At 44.3% G+C, this 19,740-nt stretch overlaps 1 protein-coding gene and 1 long non-coding RNA gene across 2 annotated transcripts; both read left to right on the forward strand.

Annotated features, from left to right (window-relative positions):
- Positions 1-4: 4 nt before the first annotated feature.
- On the forward strand, positions 5-5,983 carry LOC137872294 (uncharacterized). The gene is made up of 2 exons (XR_011102859.1): positions 5-3,380; positions 3,513-5,983. It is a non-coding gene; the product is annotated as an uncharacterized lncRNA (long non-coding RNA).
- Positions 5,984-6,174: 191 nt separating this feature from the next.
- Positions 6,175-18,899, forward strand: wrap53 (WD repeat containing, antisense to TP53). Its single transcript, XM_068710478.1, has 11 exons — positions 6,175-6,373; positions 6,798-7,257; positions 7,416-7,605; positions 8,656-8,751; positions 9,490-9,598; positions 11,215-11,303; positions 13,425-13,648; positions 14,791-15,002; positions 15,541-15,644; positions 15,794-15,937; positions 17,181-18,899. Exons 2-11 carry the CDS (start codon positions 6,975-6,977, stop codon positions 17,407-17,409), a joined length of 1,680 nt encoding a protein of 559 aa, XP_068566579.1. The 5' UTR covers positions 6,175-6,373; positions 6,798-6,974; the 3' UTR covers positions 17,410-18,899.
- Positions 18,900-19,740: the final 841 nt, after the last annotated feature.

A 19,740-nucleotide genomic window follows, 5' to 3' on the forward strand; every position in this document is an offset into this window, starting at 1 on the left:
CGTGGGGGGGGGGGTGGGGGAGGGTGGGGGAGGGTGGGGATAGGAAGAGGAAGAGGGAGCGTGAGGGGAGGTGCAGGGTGGAGGCGCCTGGATCTGCGCCTCCCACTCTTTCCTTCCCTCTGGCAAGAAAAGAAGAAGAAGAAAAAAAGGGCTCCCTGCTGCACCAGTTGATCACTTGAGCAGGGGAGAGAGGGGGGGGGGGGGGTGATGTTGGGTATCCTCTGGCACTCAAAAGATTAAGCACCTTATACTGAACTAATGCACTTTATTGAGATGGGATTTGAATAGTTATTTTTTTTTCTTTTCATGTGTGTGAATGCGAGTGTGTTGGGAATCCGTGCGCACGGAGTGTGTGTGTGCGTACACACACTCTGTGTGTGTGCGTCAGAACTGGAAGGGGGCGGTGAAGCAGTCGGCGGGGTGAATGGTCGGGCTGTTAGGTTTTCAAAGTCAGGGGGACCTTTAGTTGAAACCTTATCAGAGAGCAAATCCTTTCTCGAAAGACAAACACTGTTGATATTTCTCTTGTTTAGCATTTTTTTTACGTTTATATAAAAAGTAAAGCTATTGAAAAATGGATTATAAAAAAACTTGAAGATTTGCACTTGCCTAAAAAAAGAATAACAAAAACAACAAAAAAAATCAAACAAATGGGGTTAGTTCTAGAAGTGAATATTTTTGTGAATGTGTATGTATGACAGAGAGAGTGACTGATGTGTGATGGTTGCGATGTGTCAGTAATATACCAGTCTGCACAAGTTTTAGGTTTTTTTTCTTCATTCTTTTGTTGCTTACCAAGATGTATGAAACATAAGAGGCCATTTTTTTGTCTTTTTTTTGTTCAGATGGTAATTTTGTATTCTCATGTTAAGAGAGAGAGAGTGTGTGTGTGTGTGTGTGTCTGTGTGTGTCTGTGTGTGTGTGTGTCTGTGTGTCCCTTCTCCAAACAGGGACTTGATCTGTATGTCTTGAGAGATGTTTTGAATGTGTGTGTGTGTGTGTGTGTGTGTGTGTGTGTGTGTGTGTGTGTGTGTGAGAGAGAGAGAGAGAGAGAGAGAGAGAGAGAGAGAGGGCAATTGCACAACACATCCTTTCTCTCACCAGCTCTTCATCCCCAGATAGACGAAATAGAAATGCATACATTTGTAAATGTTAGCTTTGCGCTCATCACGTGATGACCACCACTAGTTTATTTCCCTTAGCCTCTCCCCACGGGGAGCTGTCTCTAGACCTGTGAGGACTAGCAGGCAGGGCGAATCATGAGGGACATTACTGTGTGTGCATCAGAATGAGACTTCGTGTGTGTGTGTGTGTGTGTGTGTGTGTGTGTGTGTGTGTGTGTGTGTGTGTGTGTGTGTGTGTGTGTGTGTGTGTGTGTGTGTGTGTGTGAGCGCGCATGTTCATTTTCTGTTCATAGAAATGAGTTAAGACTACAGGTACTCATTTTTGGAATACATGTGCTGTTTTTGTATGTGTATGAATGCACATTTGTGCCTAAGAACTTGGATCGGGTGCGTGGCCATTGAGACATTAACTCTTTTTTGAGAGCGAGTGTGATGTGCGTCAGTGCTCAGCACAGTGTATGTAAAGTCTGTCAGTTTATATATCGTAAATATTTCTAGTTCAGTCTAGGGGTGATCCATCGGAAGGTTAGTCCAGTCTGTCGTCCTGGGGTGTGATCACGTTGCCTTTTGTCAGCTCTCGAACTTGTGAATGAAAGGTGTCGAGTTGCTGACTCTGAAAAAAAAATACAAAACAGCATCTTAATGTGCAAGTGCACAGAACGGTGCATGAAATGTTAGCATATTGTGTTACTTATTCGTTGTTGCAATTTGATAATGACGAGTTTTCTTTTTTAATGAAAAATATATATGAATATATACATTATATACAAAGTTTAAAAAGTATTTGGACTAAGATAATGAGCACTTGGGGCTGCTATTTTTTGTTGTGTGTTTAAATTTTTTTTTTTTTTTTTTCCTTAATTTGTTTTTCATTTTTGTTTCATTATCGCCATGTGAAGTGTGTGTATTACTTCTTAAGAAAATATTGAATGTATTCCAAAAAAAATGACAAGAAACCCGTGCTGATAGCAGATTTTTTTTTTTTCTCAGAAGATTTCAAAAATGGAAACAAAATACAAAAAAGCTTCAAAGAATTTAGCGAGAACTTTTTTTTTTTTTTTTTTTAACATTTACACAGTGGAGAAGAAGAAGAAGAAGAAGAGAAAAAAAGAAGCTCGGGATGGATACAGTTGAACACACTGCCTCTACAATCCTGGTCGTACAAATAGTGACTACGAATTAAAAGAAAGGACTCTTTCTATTCCATACTGGAGCTTTGGTTGTTTACAAACCACATGGATTTCTGTGGGTGCAGTTTTTATTTTCATTATTTTTTTTCCCCCCCACATAAGACGGGTGGGGATTGCAAGTGCGCTTCTGCCATATGGACATTGAGTGGTGTTTTTTTTTTTATTATTATTATTTTGAGGAAGAGTGGCAGGTATCACAAGACCATGGACAGGATCCTCTAACTGGACCTTTTGTGTGTGGTTGTGGATCCTGAGACTTGATGATCAACCCGCGGAGCGGAGGCGGGAAAAATCAAGGCCGGGCTCCGTTTTTGTGGAGAATGGAGTGCGGGGCTGCATGACCCTAGAGGGAACTGAGAGGGTGATACGAGTACACCTGGTTAGTGCGCTCGGCTTCACCTCAACCCTCACAAGCACTCACACCCTGCCCACTCACCGACTCACCTATGCACTTTTGTTCATTCAAGCTGTGAGGTACCATTTTGGGGATGGGAGCACAAATTACAACAGGAGGATTGCTACGACTTTGACAAAGTCACTGAAAAAGATATTCCCAAACTGAAAAAAGAGACTCGAGAAGCACGTCTTCTCCCACCTCCTGTGTATATAACCATATTTTTGTATTATCTTTCAGAGCAGAAAGAAAATTTGCAAATGGATGAAGGAAAATTCATGAGACGTTGACTATATGGAGTGAATGTTCTTCAAGAAAACCAATCTTTTTGAATATAGTTTGAGATAGACTCGCTGTGAGTTTCCCTTAGTTTGCCAGTAACCCTGAAATAATCGGGGATGGAAGGGAGAATTTAAAAAAAAAAAAAAAAAAAAACATTAAAAAAAAAAAACATTGACTGAGGTGTTGGACATGCTACAATGGCTCCAAGACTGACTTCTCAAAATGGATGCTGCGGCCGCGACAGAGAGCCCCGCAAAGAGCGTTTGATCAACATGCGCAGTGAAGAGGCAGACGTGGGTTTGAAGAGCTTTTGGCAACGAGGCTTCCACTTCCTCTCCCAACCCGACGGCTGCCTCGAGTGACTGCAGGAGGGGAAAAGCTTTGGCAATGGTAAGGTATTCTTCTTGGCACTTTGGGCTGAGGACTTTCATTTGATCCATTTACTCCTGGTTAATCTCGTGGCCCTCTGTTCCTAAGTGGTTTGGAGAGTGTAGTGAGTCTGTTCTTTCTGTCTTCTCTCAGGAGTCTGGCTGTGCTTTATTTGCTGCCCTCTGCAAGGAGGATCTAATCTACAGCCAACCCATGAACCAGTTGACCCTGAACCTATCATTTGAACTTTAAACCCTAAGAAACTTTTCTGTCTCGACGTCGGCGTGGGCGGGCCATCGGCATCACCAGTGGGACAGTTACCAGATGAAGTTCCAGGTTTATCAACCTTGGACCCCATCTGTGTTGGAAGTGTTGGGTTTGGGATTTCATCAGGCGCGTGAGAGGATAAAGAGGCTCGTATTGCCCAGATGTCATCCACCCCCCACCCCCCCACCCACCTCGGCCTGAAACTCTCAGGTGGTTGTGTGGAGGTCTTCTAACCAGACGTCAAGAGATTCGAGAGCTGGATTGGGTTTTGACGGACGTGGCTGGATTACATCGAAGTCACCAGAAATCCCTGCAGCTGTGGAACTGGATGAACTAAAAAAAAAAAAAAAAAAAAAAGATTAAAAAAAAAAAAAAGAAATTGTACAAACAGACTTTGAAACATGACACAACACAAACGCGTAGCTACACGTCACATAGATCCGAGAGTTCAAAGGGGTTGCAGACACACTACATGCACACAGTACACTCGGTGACAGTGGCTCTCCTCTGGAACCACGTCTGCATATACATAACGGAGCTGCATCAATATCAAACCACACACACACACACACACACACACACACACACACACACACACACAAAAGCATCATCGCTCGTCAATATAAACACTGAGCTTTGTAAATAATGTAAATGTTTGTGTTTTGGTTTTTCTCTCATAGTGGTTTTTGCTTTATTTCTCTGTTAAACATGCCTTAAATTGTATAGTTCAGTCCTGAACGTTGAACTGAAAGTGTTCTCTAAATGATGAATTTAAGTTGGAAACCACCTCCTTAACTGTCCTCTAAAGTGAAAGAAAGATGGGAGCTTTCTACAAGTCTGTTTACTGTCTGCAAACAGGACGGTCTGTTCTGTCTTCATTTGCTACATGTACGTCTGATCACCATGGAAGTTACTATTTAGCTACAAATTAGAGCAGCAAGCGGTCTTTTGATTAATCTGATTTTGCTGGTTAGCTTTTGTTGCCCTTTTTGGTTTCCTTTTTAAAGGAAGAGTGTTTTTTGTTCAGATTTCCTGTTTAGATGATTGCTAAAGGTGCAGGCTCAGTAAAGGGCCGGAGTCTATACTGTCTGGAGCTGAGCTGACGGGGGTGGGACGCACAGATTGACTTTGAAGCACCGACTCGTTGCTGTGTGAGAATCAGCTGTTGGATATACCGCTCCGGGCTGAGCTAAACCAGAGTGACGGGTCCTCCTCAAATCGAGATACCAGTCGGGGCTTTTTGGTTGTTGTTTTTTTTACACTCCGGAGGACTTAAAATGTCTTGGAAGCGACTAGGTACTTTTTACAGTTTTGAGATGTCCGTTCAGGCTTGTAGGAAGCATGATTGTAAGAGCAAGCTTGCATGATTCGTAATATTTGTGGGTTTTGATGCTAAACCTTGAGGTGGGGGTCACAACTTTGGCCAAGATTGCTGCAGCTTCGTCGGTGCACCGGGTCGTGCCGCTGCCTGCTAAACATTTCTGGTAGCACTGAATAGATAAGGAGTTGACCGGTCGGTCGTGTGTTATCTTAAAGGAAATTCTGTCCTGAACATTTGGAAAGTGTCTTGTTCCACGTATGTATATGTAATTGGATTTGAGGAATGAATGCTTTTAGTCAACCAGTTTTTTTTTTTGGTATCTATCGAAACAATATGCAGTTTTTAATCCAAAGGACAACTGATATTCAATGAATATCTTCAGCTTAGACTGGTCATACACTTGTGCATTTGTTTAGCTGAGGTTTTGGTGGATAGTTACCAGCTACAGCTAACTATGTCATAACTGTTGAATTGTGCTATAAAGTTACAGAGTTTAATGTTGTTGTGATCAGTTGCCAAAACCATGAATATACTATCAAGTCTCTTATTGGTGGATATCTTTAAAAATACCTATGTTTGACATTTTTAAAAGCTGATATTGCGTGGTGTTAGTTGTTGGTTGGTCGGTCAGTCAGTCAGTCTTAAAAAAAGAAATTAAAACGAGGTTGTTTGCAGTTAGTTTTACTGCACTACACATACTTTTATAATTAGATAAACTGCAATGTTGTGTTGTCAAAAAGCCCTGGATGTTTGGTTGCAGTCATAGAAAAGAGCCCGTCACCGCCTGTCCACATAGCGGTATGAAGTCATCTGGTTTATTTAGCTCTGGCAACTGTAGTTCCAACAATATTGTCCTAAATGATGTAATTTGTGTCCCTGTCAGCTCAGCTCCTTTGCCTAATAAGTCTTTGAATGTTGTTACAAGAACAGCATACTTGTAATGAAACTGTTTAGGAAAAAAACAACAGAAAGATGTAAATACTTTGGCTTTTTTTTTGTTTGTTTGAAGAACAAAATAAATACTAAATAAATAGCATTTAGCAGTGACTGAATTATTGTGCGTGTGCGTGTGTGCGTGCGTGCGTGCGTGCGTGTGTGTGTGTGTGTGTGCGTGCGTGCGTGTGCGCGCGCAAGGAGTAAACATAGCAAACCGTCACATAATTGTGCTTATGAACATAGACTGTGAGCCACACACGAGCGCGATACCGTCATCAGCGCAACTCTCGCGATAATTTGAAACACATGGCCGCCCACAGTGTTTACAACTTCTCGCAATGAACTGATGACTAAAAATACTTTAAGTCCCGAAGAAGAACGTCGTCGAATATTTCTGTGAATCATTCTTAGTCTCCGGCTTGCGGTGAACCGGTTACACCATCGAGGAGAGAAGTGTGTATAACCAAACTACGAGCAGGCCACAACACAGGTAGGTAGCTTCAGACTGCTAGCATAGGCTAACGCTATCACGAGCTAACGTGAGTTATGGACTGACTCTTAATAACACATTGCCTTATTTGCCAACTTCATTTAAGTTGTATGATGGGAGCAGGGCGTGTACGGGGTTGTGATTTAATTCCTCGCGAGCGTGAACTTAGCAAAAATGATCATTAATGCTATCTAGAGTGGTTTGCACGTCACGACTAGCCACAGGTGTCAGTTGATTGTTTGCACGAGCCCGTTATTTATTCCTCTCAAGAAACGTCACGTTCACTTCTCTTAATGGACGGGTGTGTTTTGACTTTTGCCAACTGCTCTCATATTCTGCATTGTTTTGATGTGTGCTCTCCATCTGCTTGTGTTATTGTCCTCACCGGCCCTTGCCTTCGTCTTTGCCCGCCTCTGTTTTCTAGGCTAGTCGGTGCTGTGATGTCCTCGACCCCCAGCAGACTCAAACACCCACACTGCAGGAAGAAGCACTATCCTAGTAGCACTTACCTCACCCACGTCTGACAGCCAACCACCAGACTTGAGGCAATTTAGACGACAGGCGGAGGACTTGACAGGAGCGCTTGAGAAACAAAGAAGAGATGTCTGACTCGGCTGGAAGTGGTGAAAGCGGTGGAGTGGCAGGCGCAGGGCAGGACGCAGAAGCGGATGGCGAGCCCCCTCATCAGCCACCAGCTTTGCCCGAAGGTGACAGCTTAGAGGGAGAGGTGACCTCAGAGGACGGGGTACCTTCGTCTGCCAAGCGGCCCAGAATAAGCGAGGAGGAACCGGGACTGGAGCAGGTTGCGAAGCCTGTCGATGTGCATGGAGAAACACCGGCACAGACTGGCCTGCTGCAGGAAGATCCAGCACCACCAGCACAAAGTAGAGTAAACGCAGCTGCACGTATCAAATGAAACATAAGGAAGGGATAAACATGCATTGATTCAATTTAAGATTTTGGATGTCCTTCAGAGATTGTGATTCAGGGTTATCTTCGAGATAAATGAGTTAACCTTCACACATTTACTCTCTGATGCTAGGAACAGGAGAACCACTGCAGCGTGAGGACGTAGGGGAAGAGGCGCCCGTGAGTGGGGGAGGTGAAGAAGAAGAAGAATGCCATCAGAATGGAAATGGAGGGCATGATGCCCCCTTGGAAGAAGGAGAGACGAAACCAGAGGAGGAGCACAACGGTAACGGATCTGCAGACAGCCCCAGTGAAGGGCAGCGGTGAGTGGAGGAAGAAGTCGGTTATTTTTAGCCTCTCTTTCCACGTAACAACGGGTAAAAGCTGCAGCCGAGCAGATACACCAACATGGGAGCTATTTAAAGGAAGGAATTTGTGGGGGTTGGAGGTGTTATGTAATGTTTATGAAGATGTGTTGAACATGTTTCTGAAATAGAGTGAGAAGGTTCTCACCGTATACTTCTATCTATCTATCTATCTATCTATCTATCTATCTATCTCAGTATAATGTGAACTGATAACATAACAAAGCAGTTTACTTACCAGACTTTCTACTCATGAAAAGTCAAGTTTCAGAAAACCATCTGATACCATCAATCATATTTACAATAATGAGAAAAGGTTTCTGTTGTGGCCTTTCAAACATGTAAAGAATACTGTCACTCTAGAAGCCACTAGACCCTGTTTTCAGTTTCCTCAGTCAGAGCCAGGCAGGAAATAGTGGGTCGGTGAGCGAGGGATTTGTTGTTCTCGAAATATTATGATAGTTGCACAGTGGCAGCGATTTGGACATGTGTAACTGCCTGCGAGTGTCAGACGTTACCCTGTGCTTCCTCTGTGCATTTTATGATGGCACTGATGTCGAAGTGTGGCAGCAAAATGCACCGCAGCATTAACTGATAAATATATAAATATATATATAATATTTACCACTGCCTGTCAACACAATGGCAAAATTTGGAGAGAAGGTAATGGGACGGAAAATGGTGGAATTAACCTGTAGATGTGTGAAATGTAATTAACAACCCCCTCCACTGTGTGGTGACACTGTGTCGGCTTGATTTGCTTTTGTGCAATTTGACACCGTGTTTTATAAACCGGGCTCGGATATTCATTGGTTGATATTTAACTAAAACAATTCTGAGCAGAACCACGAGTCAAGGTTGCGGTTGCATTCATTCCGGTAACGTAATGCCTTTGGCATTAGTAAGATGGAAAATGTAATCTTTCATTTTGTTGTGTGATGTTCCCATTGCTGTCTGTTAAACTCATTCACTGAAGAGTTGCCTTTCTCTCTCTGTCTCCGCCTCCAGCCTTGGCCTAGATTTTACCCAGAACCCCCAGATGCTGACTGGTTCCTGGACTGAGTACTCCAACTTTCCAGAGAATTACCTCAAAGGCTGCAAATGGTAATCTCTTCAAGAATTAACATGACACCTACCATGTGGACTAGATTTAGATGGTGCTAAGTATAAAACATGTACGTCATCATTATAGAGTCATCGTTTGTATGATTACAGGATAAAATGAGATCAGTAAAATGACTATAGGTGCATTATAGAGCCGTCACGATGGGTTCAGTTGTAATCTTGTAAAACGTAGTTTTGGCGAGAAACTTGAATGAATAGTTGTTATAAAGAGATGTTTTCACATCAACGTATGAATTATGACCTGTTTAACTTCCTCACACTACAATAGGTTCAAATCATCTTTTCTGGACAGTGGTGAAAAAAGTTAGTCTGGAACGTTGCTGTCAAGTATAGTTCTTAGAAAGAAAATCTTTTTAAAATTACGGAAATCGGACAAGAAAATTACAATTAGTGCATCTCTAATATTGTGTCTGGGAGCAGATATCATGTGCAGATGATGGTGTCCTCCTTTCTGTGCGAATGAAGCTGGGGAAAAAAAGACTCATTCTCATCTCATTCTCAGGCTATAGTGGGAACAATAGAGCAGACAGCACATTTGGTATGAGTGAGGCTGCTAGTAACAAACAATCTCATGGCCGAGATCAAATCAATATCTCAATCGAGTACAATTGTGACATTTATGCTCAAAGATGCATTCAGTAACATAAAAGAAGCCTGTGTGCGTGTTGTTCCCAGTCCACCGATGTTAACACACCCATTCCTGCTTTTCTAAACTAGGGCTCCTGATGGTTCCTGTATCCTGACCAACAGTGCAGACAATGTGCTGCGTGTGTACAACCTCCCTCCAGAGGTTTACAGCTACAACTGGGACTCGCTCCCTGAGATGGTGAGCACACACTGTAAAAGAAAGAAGGGTCATTACAACACCGTGTAGACTGTCAACCTTTCTGGACCTTTTCTAATTTAGCATTCCTTTGTTCGTCGATGACCTAATTTAGCATTTGCACTTTTTTTTTTTTTTTAGTTAACGTTAGTCGACAAAATCTCTGAGCCGTCCTTCAGGTTCATTTGGAGATAAAACCTGTGAGAAAGAAAGGTAAACAACACCGGTATTATCTTGTACACCATCATTATTTCTTACTCGAGTTAACGGTTCTAATGTAGGACGTCTCAACAGATATTGCTCTTGCGCATGCTTTTAGTGCATGTGAGTGTGCCACTGGTTAGCTCACACCTACGCACTGCCGACAGTGTCGTTGCGGAAGCGTAGCACCCACCCTGTGGTTCCCCCTCAGGTAAACACTGTCCGCTCTGTCAGAACTTTCCCCGTAGTTAGCACCGTTAGCTGTGAGCCAGCGGCTCACCGTTTACAGGCAATCAAAGTGCTCCCAATCACAGATTTTGCACCTTTTTGAAATTGCATTATGATTACGAAAGGTTTTACTTCGATAGAATTGACCAACATTTTGGAATACATTTGAAACGGCTTCTCTAGCGCCCCCTTTGCTTCTTCGTTGGAAGGGCTTTTACCTCGGTCATGTCTAGAAGGTAAGGAAGGGTTGAGTTTGGGCATCGAGTCGTGAATGGTTAAGGCTGGGACAGTCAAACTTCGGCCTGCTGGTTTTTGGATTCAAACTCCTATTTCTGTTCCCATATCATCGATCCATACCTCAAAGTTTAGTTCCCGTTTATGTTATTTAACAAACACTATACTTATTTAGTTTTATTGACCACAGTACATCAATGGAAATTCACATATCGTTTGTGGGACTGAAATTTAGTTAATACCAATATGAGAGGGAATGATGACATATTTATATACTCTTGCATACTAATGTGCATTTTAATACAGAGTTTATTTATTTTCTTTACTGTGTAATCAAATTGGATATATTTAATATATAATCTAGGAATTTTACAGATCTTGGTTTTCTGTTATCGTGACATCCCTGTTCTGCACCACTGTAGATGTTTTTAATGTCATAATCCCGTTTATGAGATATTTCACATTTCTTCTAAACGGTCTAAAGTTTGAGACCTTTCCAGTGAAGGAGAGGTCGTCAACCTGTCGCGTGTCACAATCAACTCAGAAAAAACACGTCAATCAATGTAACTTAAGATCCAACAGAACAGGAAAGACATTCTGTTCTTTAGGTTTCAGGAAATGTGAAGTGGCGAGCCAGTCTCTTAATTGTATTACAGGCTGGTAGATTTGGATCACTGAACAAAAATAATTGAAATATAATCCATTTTCCCCCCATTCCAGAGATCTCACCGCTTGTTAAAAAGGGCAGAAAACGGAGCTTTTATTGCTTTATTTCTCACACGCTGCCGCTGGCTTTTGAATGTTACTACGAGGGAAAGCCGCTGTAGCCACCTGTTCAGTACCAGCATCACAACTGTTGGGTCCCATCGGCCTTTACAGTTTGTTTACACTGTGTGTGTGTGTTTCAGTCTTTACGTTCCTGATGGTTCTCTTTGCTTTCTTTCATTCTGTGGCAGAGTCCAGTGCTGAGGATGGCAGAGGGAGACACCATCTACGACTACTGCTGGTACCCCAAGATGAACTCTCTGGACGCCGACACATGCTTGTGAGTTCAACGAGACCTCTGCCAGAGCGGGCCCTGGTGCTCCGCTCTTAGCAGCTGGATAGATGAGACATTTAAAGTTCACTTCGAAGGTCGACCTGTCAGACGGTGAAGGACGGATACGCAGAAAAGGCCCGATGTTGTTTATCGAGGCCGCTGTCAGTCAGTGATTGGTGTTTTTAATCTAGATCTTGGACGGTTCGAGTCGGACGCCGTGTGTTTGTTTCTCCGGTCCGCTTGAGCCTGTCTAATAGACTATCCGAATATATACAGGATATTGTTGTACGCTTGTGACTCATCCTTCGATCTCCGTGGTATTTACGCTCGTTGTGGGAGCCGGCTACCAGCGTGGAGATGGCTGTAAAAGCGTTGTGATGTCTCTCATTATGAGTGAAGAGTTGGCCTTCGTCTTGTCTGCCTCCGCCGCAATGCGCTCGCACCGTTTGCCCACGGTGCTTTTCAGCATGATTCAGCCCACTAACGGCTCTCCTGGGTCCTAAACACCTAAAGGGCCTCATGATTCTCTGACTTGGGGCATCTCTTTTCATCTCATTTTTCCTTTTCTTTTCGTGTGTGTGTGTGTGTGTGTGTGTGTGTGTGTGTGTGTGTGTGTGTGTGTGTGTGTGTGTGTGTGTGTGTGTGTGTGTGTGTGTGTGTGTGTGTGTGTGTGTGTGTGTGTGTGCGCGCACTTTGAAAAGTGGTAATTGTGACATCACGGTGTGTCTGTGCGTGCGCTGTTGAACAGAGCAGACATCAGTAACACCCTGCCGTCACCGTGGAGACTGCATGTCGTCCGTGTTGAGAGAGGTAGGGCAGTGCTAACAAGCTGAGGTCAAGTTGCTAACAGTTTTTACTGTGTATAGCCCTCCGCCCCCACCTCCCATCGTCCTCCAGTTCGTGCCTCCACCCTCCCAAAGATCCCCCTGATCAAGGCCCAGCTTTGGCACCGCGCCACCCCTACACCAGACAGCCTTCACTGTGTAAGAGGGGAGGGGAGGGGGGGGCGGGGGCTGGGGGTCAGGAGCTGTACGTCCAAAGATGAGAGTTGTGTAAACAGCAAAATCATCTACAAATGTCTCATGTGGACAATGAACCGCTTGAGAGGCCTCTGTGTGTGTATCTGCCAAAGGCCTGCCTGTCACGAGGCTGAGGATTGCCAGCTGGAGCTGACAGACGATATTCTTCATCTTCTTCAGATGTCTGCCACTTATCACAGGGGAGCTCCTGCGGGGCACGGCTAGGTGGTCGGACAAGCTCCGGGTGGATTGTTAAGGGCCAAGCAAAGCAGATCAAAGGTTATGGTTGTGATTAGTGGACGCATTTACAGCAAACCTGTTTTTTTCTAGGGCCTTTTCTGTCTCTTCTCCCCCCCTCCCCACCCCCCCCCCTTTTCCACATCTCCCATTTTGTTTCTCCCCCTGCGCTCTTGAACTTCTGTCTGCCAAAAGCCGTGTGTTGTTGATGCCCCTCCTGTAGAGAGGGAATAAGGGCCCCTGTTATGGCTCGGTTAAGTTGCACTGAGTTCTAGGCATTGCTCCAAGCTAGCAGCAGTCTAGCATTATAATTGGGCATTTCCCTGCTCTGGAATAAAGCTGCGGCGCAGAGGGGCCATAACGGAACACGGCAGCAGTGGTAGGGGCTAATTTCCTTTTGTCTAATTGAGCCGCAGCGATGCCTCGGCATTTGTTCAGCGCCCAGTAATTAGAGTTAAAAAGGCACGGCTCAGTCTCTGGCCCTGATTTGAATCGATAAGAATGGGCTGTGGTCTTGTCTCCATAATGAGGCATAGCACAATGCTGTGTATCCGTTTTGATGCATTGATACATTCAGGTGGAGGCGGTAGAGGTTAGAAAAAGAATCAAACAAGATGTTTTGTGGTCATAAATAATGTATGTTTCAAAAGAATCTCGGCAGCTTATTTCATTTGAATCTGGTTTTGTATCCTGTGAGATGATTGTACAACTCTATTTGAGACCGCTAGTTACTTTTTATAGTCAAATACTGATGTGTCACTGTGTTCCATCGCCGCTCGTAAAATATCATCTTGCATCAATCACTCTCTATCCCCTGAGTCCTTTTCCAACACGTCTTAATAACTCACTCGCTCTCGCTCCTCTTCCGCAGTCTCGCCAGCAGCAGCCGAGACAACCCGGTCCACGTGTGGGACGCCTTCTACGGGGAGGTGCGAGCCAGCTTCCGACCCTACAATCACCTGGACGAGCTGATAGCGGCCCACTCCCTCTGCTTCTCGCCCGACGGAACGCAGCTCTACTGCGGCTTTGACAAAACCGTCAGGGTCTTCTACACCGACCGTCCTGGGAGAGACTGCGAGGAGCGGCCCACCGTAGGTCGGTTATCAACCGCTTGAAGCATCACACCGGATTTAGCTATGAACCACAAATCATGTCGACTTCACAGCACAGGGTTTAATCTTACAGATATGTTAATTGTGGTTGCTTTCCATCAAACGTTAATGGCCATTTAAACCAATTTGATGTATTCTGGGCTCTCGCATTATGTATTAATTTAAAGGCAGGGACAGTTTTGAAAACTCTCGCTGTTGTTCAAGGGCGCTTACTTTTAGAGTGAAGAATAAATCAAATCAAAGGATTTGCATTCGCAAGCTAAGATCTCCGAAAATCAAACCCACAAGACAAACAATGAGCGAGCGGGGTCGAAAATGTGACGTCGGTTGTTTTCTTGTATTGAAAAAAAGTTTGTGTTTGACAGCTGGCTGTCACATCTAACGGGCTAGAGTCTCCTTGAACAAATCAACAAGGACAGTTTTTATTATGCGCCTCTGACAAAAAAATAAAGAGAACTAAATGTTTACTGTGAGGACTTCCTAATCTCTGTCACACACTTCAAACGAGCTTCAGCTCGCTGGCAGTCTTTCGTAACGCGCTGAAGTGAACCGAACCGGTGTCTGCCTTGTAGTAAACGGGCTGAAGTGTTGTAAACCACCAAAATGATCCTTGAAAAGTCAAGAAATAGGTTTATTTTTCAACTGAAAAGTTTTAGTCTTCGTGTCCTTCACGATTTAATTTAATAATTGATTGCATAAAGTGGCAGGATATGCAGGATGAGACGTTTCTTTTCAGATGGCAACAAACAAACCTGATAACAAATGCAAAACGCCTGGAATATGATTTATGTAATAAACGACGCTCAACTCTAAACTTTGCCGCCAACTCACCATCTTGCTCTGATAGATCATCGCCGTCTATGTTGTCTTTCTATTGGACTCCATCGGCTTGCCCTGATAATCAATAACTGCAGAAATGTATTGATAAACACAAGAGCAGGTTATGTGACTCGTGAGGACTGTGCCAGTTGCTCGCCTCGTCCGCTCTGTGCAGAAAAATGTGCTAAAAGCCATTTTTTAAAAGGGTCAACTTTTGAGTGTAAGCGATTGGGAGCTGTGTCTTCTTGTGACCCTTTTTAAAAAGGCTGACCTGCCAAATGTCCCTCTGTTGTCCTCCCACTGCAGTGAAGAAGCAAGGCCAAAGTGGCATCATCTCCTGCTTTGGCTTCAGCCCCTGCCAGTCTGTTTACGCCTGTGGCTCTTACTCCCGCTGCGCCGGCCTCTACTCCTGCCAAGACGGCTCCCTGCTGGCTCTGCTGCCAACCCGCCACCACGGAGGCCTCACCCATCTGCTCTTCTCCCCCGACGGCAACTACCTGTACACCGGCGGGCGCAAGGTGAGCTCAAGCACACGCGCACACTTGGCACACTGCAGCATGCAGACTGGAGACCCGAGGGTAATGGTGCTCTGCTCTGTTGGCCGTTTTTTGTTTTCCTTCTGGACGGGAGTCTGGAGGCTTCTCCGGGTTTTGACGTCGCACAAATTGTCCTGAATGATTTATTGACAACTTGCAATGTGGAGACTCCATCGCTATCAGCCTCCGTGTGATTCAGTGCCTTCCATTCACTCCTGTTACCGTGTGTCACCCTGTTCAGATTGAATGTGCACCAGTTAAGCATTCCAGAGTCTACAAAGTTATTCTGTAGCTTCCAAGTTCCTCTGTCCTCTGCCAGGTAATTCATCTACAATTTAGCAACGCGGTCAGGAGCACAGGCTTTTAGTTTGAACTTTGTTTAATCAAAAATATTTCCTGGGATATCCACCTGTAGCCCTGGATAAAATGCTCTTGTGAACAGGCTTGTGTGTGTGTGTGTGTGTGTGTGTGTGTGTGTGTGTGTGTGTGTGTGTGTGTGTGTGTGCGTGTGCGTGTGTAGGATCCAGAGATCCTGTGCTGGGACCTAAGAGAGCCGGGCAAGGTTGTGTTTTCACTCAAGAGAAACGTGGCCACTAACCAACGCATCTACTTTGATCTGGACCAGTAAGTTTACTTCACTAACTAGAACTCTAATCAGGGATTTGCCCTCCAGACCACATAACGTATTAATAAGAGCATTCTGTCATTCACGTGGCTGAGAAATCTGGTACTTTATGTTGATTGTGTACAAATGTTGTTGTTGTTCTGTAAAGGTCGGGCAGGTACCTGCTAAGTGGCGACACAGAGAGAGTGGTGTCGGTATGGGACACCCAGACAGCTCCTCCTGATGGTGACGAGGAGCTACTGCAACCTCAGCTCAGGTTCCAGGCCCATTGGGACTGCACCAACGGCATCAGGTCTGTAAAAAACCTGACCTATTCCATTGTCTGATGAAGCATAACTCCACTGTGTACTTCCTGTTTCAGGTTCAATAATGATGGGACAGATAAAGTACTTGACATGGAATAAAAGCAGTGAAAGAGCTCATTAGCATTAGTTGTTCAGGATGAATCATAATTGTAGAAAATAATAATAATAAAAAGAATCCTTTAGGGTTGTGCTGATGGATGATAATCTCGGGGATGATCGCCAATAACCGACGCCTTTACCAATGTCAAGACGATATTTGGTTAATTTCCCATTAATCTATAACGTTGTTATTATTATTATTCGTAGTAGTAATGGTGGTATTGAATTCAAATGAATTGGCCCTGTCATACTTTCACGTTGACGTCCCACTTTATAACACTTGCAACACACACACACACACACGCACACACACGCACACACACACGCACACGCTTGCCGTCACCATGTTGAGGCGATCCATCAATCATAGACATGCTCTGAATTTGGAGTTCAGCACTTTTTTTTTTTTTTTTCTTTTTTTAAATAGGCTGTGTCAAACATAGTAGTATGTGAGTTGTGTGCAGCCTGCCCCCGGTTCTAAACCGAGAGGAGGAGAGACACAACACATCTCTTCACTTCAGCCTTGCTTTCTTTTCATGGTTCTTAATATAACGTTCAAATCTGCGTTGGCAAGAATATAATTGGACTTCAATACAAACAGACAACTGTGTATAGAAGAGAGAAAGTAAGCAATCATCAAATATTAGGTCCATCAATCATGTTCAGTGACTGTGTTGCTGTTATTGTTTTGCTCCCCCAATTATCATTCACACAAAACAAATGTTTCCGATAAGAGAAGAAACGGCGTCTCGTTCTTGAGTTCTAATATTGCTCCTCAGCAGCGTTGCTGCTTTGTGAGAACAGGGAGCAATAACCACAGTGTGCTTTCTTCCTCTGTATTCTGTGTAGGAGAGAGGAAGGAGCTGGTCAATTAGAAATGATGTATCTGTGAATGTTCTATTATTATGTATAGAATGTGGACATCAATGAATTCAGTTGTTAGGACTGTGAAATGCATCACTTAGTTCCTCGTAGTGTTTACATTTAAATGCATAACAAGTGCAGCGCTGCAGTGCAAAATACCAGAAATATCAGTTTTCTTGAATCCCTACAAAAACACATATTATTATTTGCACATCCTCATGTTCGTTTCCCTCTATCCTCCTCATCCTGTATCTTCCTCATCCACAGTATTCACCCCTTCATGCCACTGTTGGCAACATCCAGCGGGCAACGGCAGTTCCCGTCGCCCGGCGAGAGTGAGGACGACTCTGCCTCTGAGGGCGAGGGAGGCGAAGCCGTGGCGTCGCCCCAGGAGACCCGACAGGACAACGCCCTGAGCCTGTGGTGGGCCGGACCGCTCGGCCCCGCCGCCGACGAGGGCAGCCAAGAGCCGAGTGCAGAGGTGGTGGAGGCCTGAAGCTCAGCCAGCTGACACTAATTGAGTTACACCTGCGGTGTGATATTTAGTTTGGGAAGGCTTTCTATGGGTAAAGCTAATTCTGAGTCTTTTTGCCATCAGCAACATGAAGTCCTGGGGTGGGAAAACATTTCTGGATCATTTTTTTTTTAACATCTGGTTACCGTAAATATTTACAGTCCAAGTAACTTTCTGAAATTGAGTCTGAACATATCTGCAAGTTTACAACTTTTACCGACACACTTGCAGAGATCAAATTCCAGGATCAGGTCGGTGCAGAACAGATTTTCAGGGTTCTGTGTCTGAACACTTCATTGTTGTAAAGCCAGGTTTGTAAATATCTATTGGAACTATGTGCCAAGACTGATCAGTGCTAAACGGTTGAGATGTGGCGTGCGGAAGGATTGGATTGGATATCTCTCAATTTAGTGATTTAATTAGCGGAAAAAACATTTCTTTCAATATAATGAATCTTTAGCGAACCTTTTGCTTTCACGTTGAATGTGCTTCCTGAATTGGAAGAATTTTGAGGGCCTTGACTGGCGTGAAGCAGCCCAGTGTCTGTCTACTGACCGGTGTCTTTAGGTGTGTGTGTGTGTGTGTGTGTGTGTGTGTGTGTGTGTGTGTGTGTGTGTGTGTGTGTGTGTGTGTGTGTGTGTGTGTGTGTGTGTGTGTGTGTGTGTGTGTGTGTGTGTGTGTGTGTGTGTGTGTGTGTAACGCTGCCCTGGAGATTCCTAACTGCTATAGTTCCAGTAAGTGCCATTTGTTCTCGAGCTTTGCTTTTGTAAACTGATGGGATCTTCTGTTTTTACCTTCTTTTTTTTTTTTAAACTATTGGACGCACCAAGTGCTGCGTCGCTCTGTGCATGCCCACAAATGTATATTTTTGTAACGCCGTGATCATTCTTATTTTTCGAATGTATAACTCTGTAAGCAGCTAGCTTGATTACTATAACCTCATAGCAATCTGTGAAAGTTTGTAAGTAGTAATTAGTAGTGGGTGGAAAGAAAAGAGTGTCTATTATTATTTCTTTTTTCTACAGATTGGGCTACATTTGTACCTGTGTGAGTGGTGATGTGGCAGCACAAAACATATAATTGCATTAACAATGTACTGCAGTGGTTTGGTCAATGCTGATGTTGCCGTCAGTGGGGTGGGCTTTGCTTTAGGTTCTTTTAACGGGTAGATCAGAGGAAGCACAGCATGATCCAACTAAAGTTTTCGATCTGTGACACTGAGGAATCCATTCATTTTGAAGCCTCCGCCGATCCAGGTTTCACTCCTTGAACTCAAATTTGTTGCCAAGCAATAGCAGCTACGATTGTGTAGCCGCTATTAAACAATACTACACAGATTTGCGTTGCCAGGGAGCTTTAGGAACCGGGTCGGCCTCGATGGTGCGTCTCAAGAACGATGGCTGTGTCTGCTGCAGGTGTCTTTCTGGTGGTTTTATTCAAGCTGCAGTGAATTAAAAACATATCTTTTCACACGTTCTCTCGTTCGTTTTTGTCCTTTCTGTCGAAAGCAGTTCAGAGTTGGCTGCCCTGTAATAAATCCCCAATGAATGCAAGACGATGCTCTACTCAAGTCGAGAGGCAGCTCTTAAAAGCTAAAGGGACTATTGGCTTTCGCTTATGAGATGGAAACTATTCATAGCTTTCACCTTTCCCCACACACATTCTGTATGAATGCGCGCACACACTCGTGTGTTTGATTGTCTGAAACCACAGGGGCAGAGAGCCAAGTTGGAGAGCTGCACTGCTGTGTTGTGCAGGTTGCTTAGCGACCGCCTCCGCCTTGGGAGAGGAAAGCAGATAGAAAGACGGCGAGAATGAATACTGGGGCCAGAGAGAGAGAGAGACGCGTGTAATAAATAATCCAGTGGTTTAGTGATTGCTACTGGTTTGTGTGATGGTCTGGACTCTGCTCAATCTCAACCCCACCAGAGAGTGAAGTGTGTTGTGATGGAGTAGAAACAGGAAGTGATTATGGCACCGTGATTGAAGTCGATCTATGGGCACTTCCTTTGGGCTTGATGTTTACTTTGTCATGTAATGACGTCAGCTGTACTGTATCCCATCTAGTCAACAGAGCTTCCTCGTGATCAATTATAGATAACGACCAACTCTGCAGTTCCCCATAGCGCCGTGGACCGCTTAACTCATTCTTTTAGTTTTTGCTTCGCTTTTTGTTTCACTCTCGCCACTCTTAACTTTGGTGAAAGCAGCAGCAGGCCGCTGTTTTCATCCAACACGTTGTGATAATAAACCCGCCGCGTGCTACCTTCCCAGCACGAAACAACAAACAACGGTCGCGATTAGCTGGTGAAC

This window comes from Cebidichthys violaceus, unplaced genomic scaffold (assembly GCF_023349555.1).
Source record: "Cebidichthys violaceus isolate CVI_PGR_0920_01 unplaced genomic scaffold, fCebVio1.0.p SCAF_156, whole genome shotgun sequence".
Classification (NCBI taxonomy): domain Eukaryota; kingdom Metazoa; phylum Chordata; class Actinopteri; order Perciformes; family Stichaeidae; genus Cebidichthys; species Cebidichthys violaceus.

Coding starts and splice junctions, on each gene's coding strand:
- wrap53 (XM_068710478.1), top strand. CDS start 6,975: ATGTCTGACTCGGCTGGAAGTGGTGAAAGCGGTGGAGTGGCAGGCGCA. Junction 7,258..7,415: donor TCCAGCACCACCAGCACAAA/GTAGAGTAAACG, acceptor CTCTGATGCTAG/GAACAGGAGAACCACTGCAG. Junction 8,752..9,489: donor TACCTCAAAGGCTGCAAATG/GTAATCTCTTCA, acceptor TTTCTAAACTAG/GGCTCCTGATGGTTCCTGTA.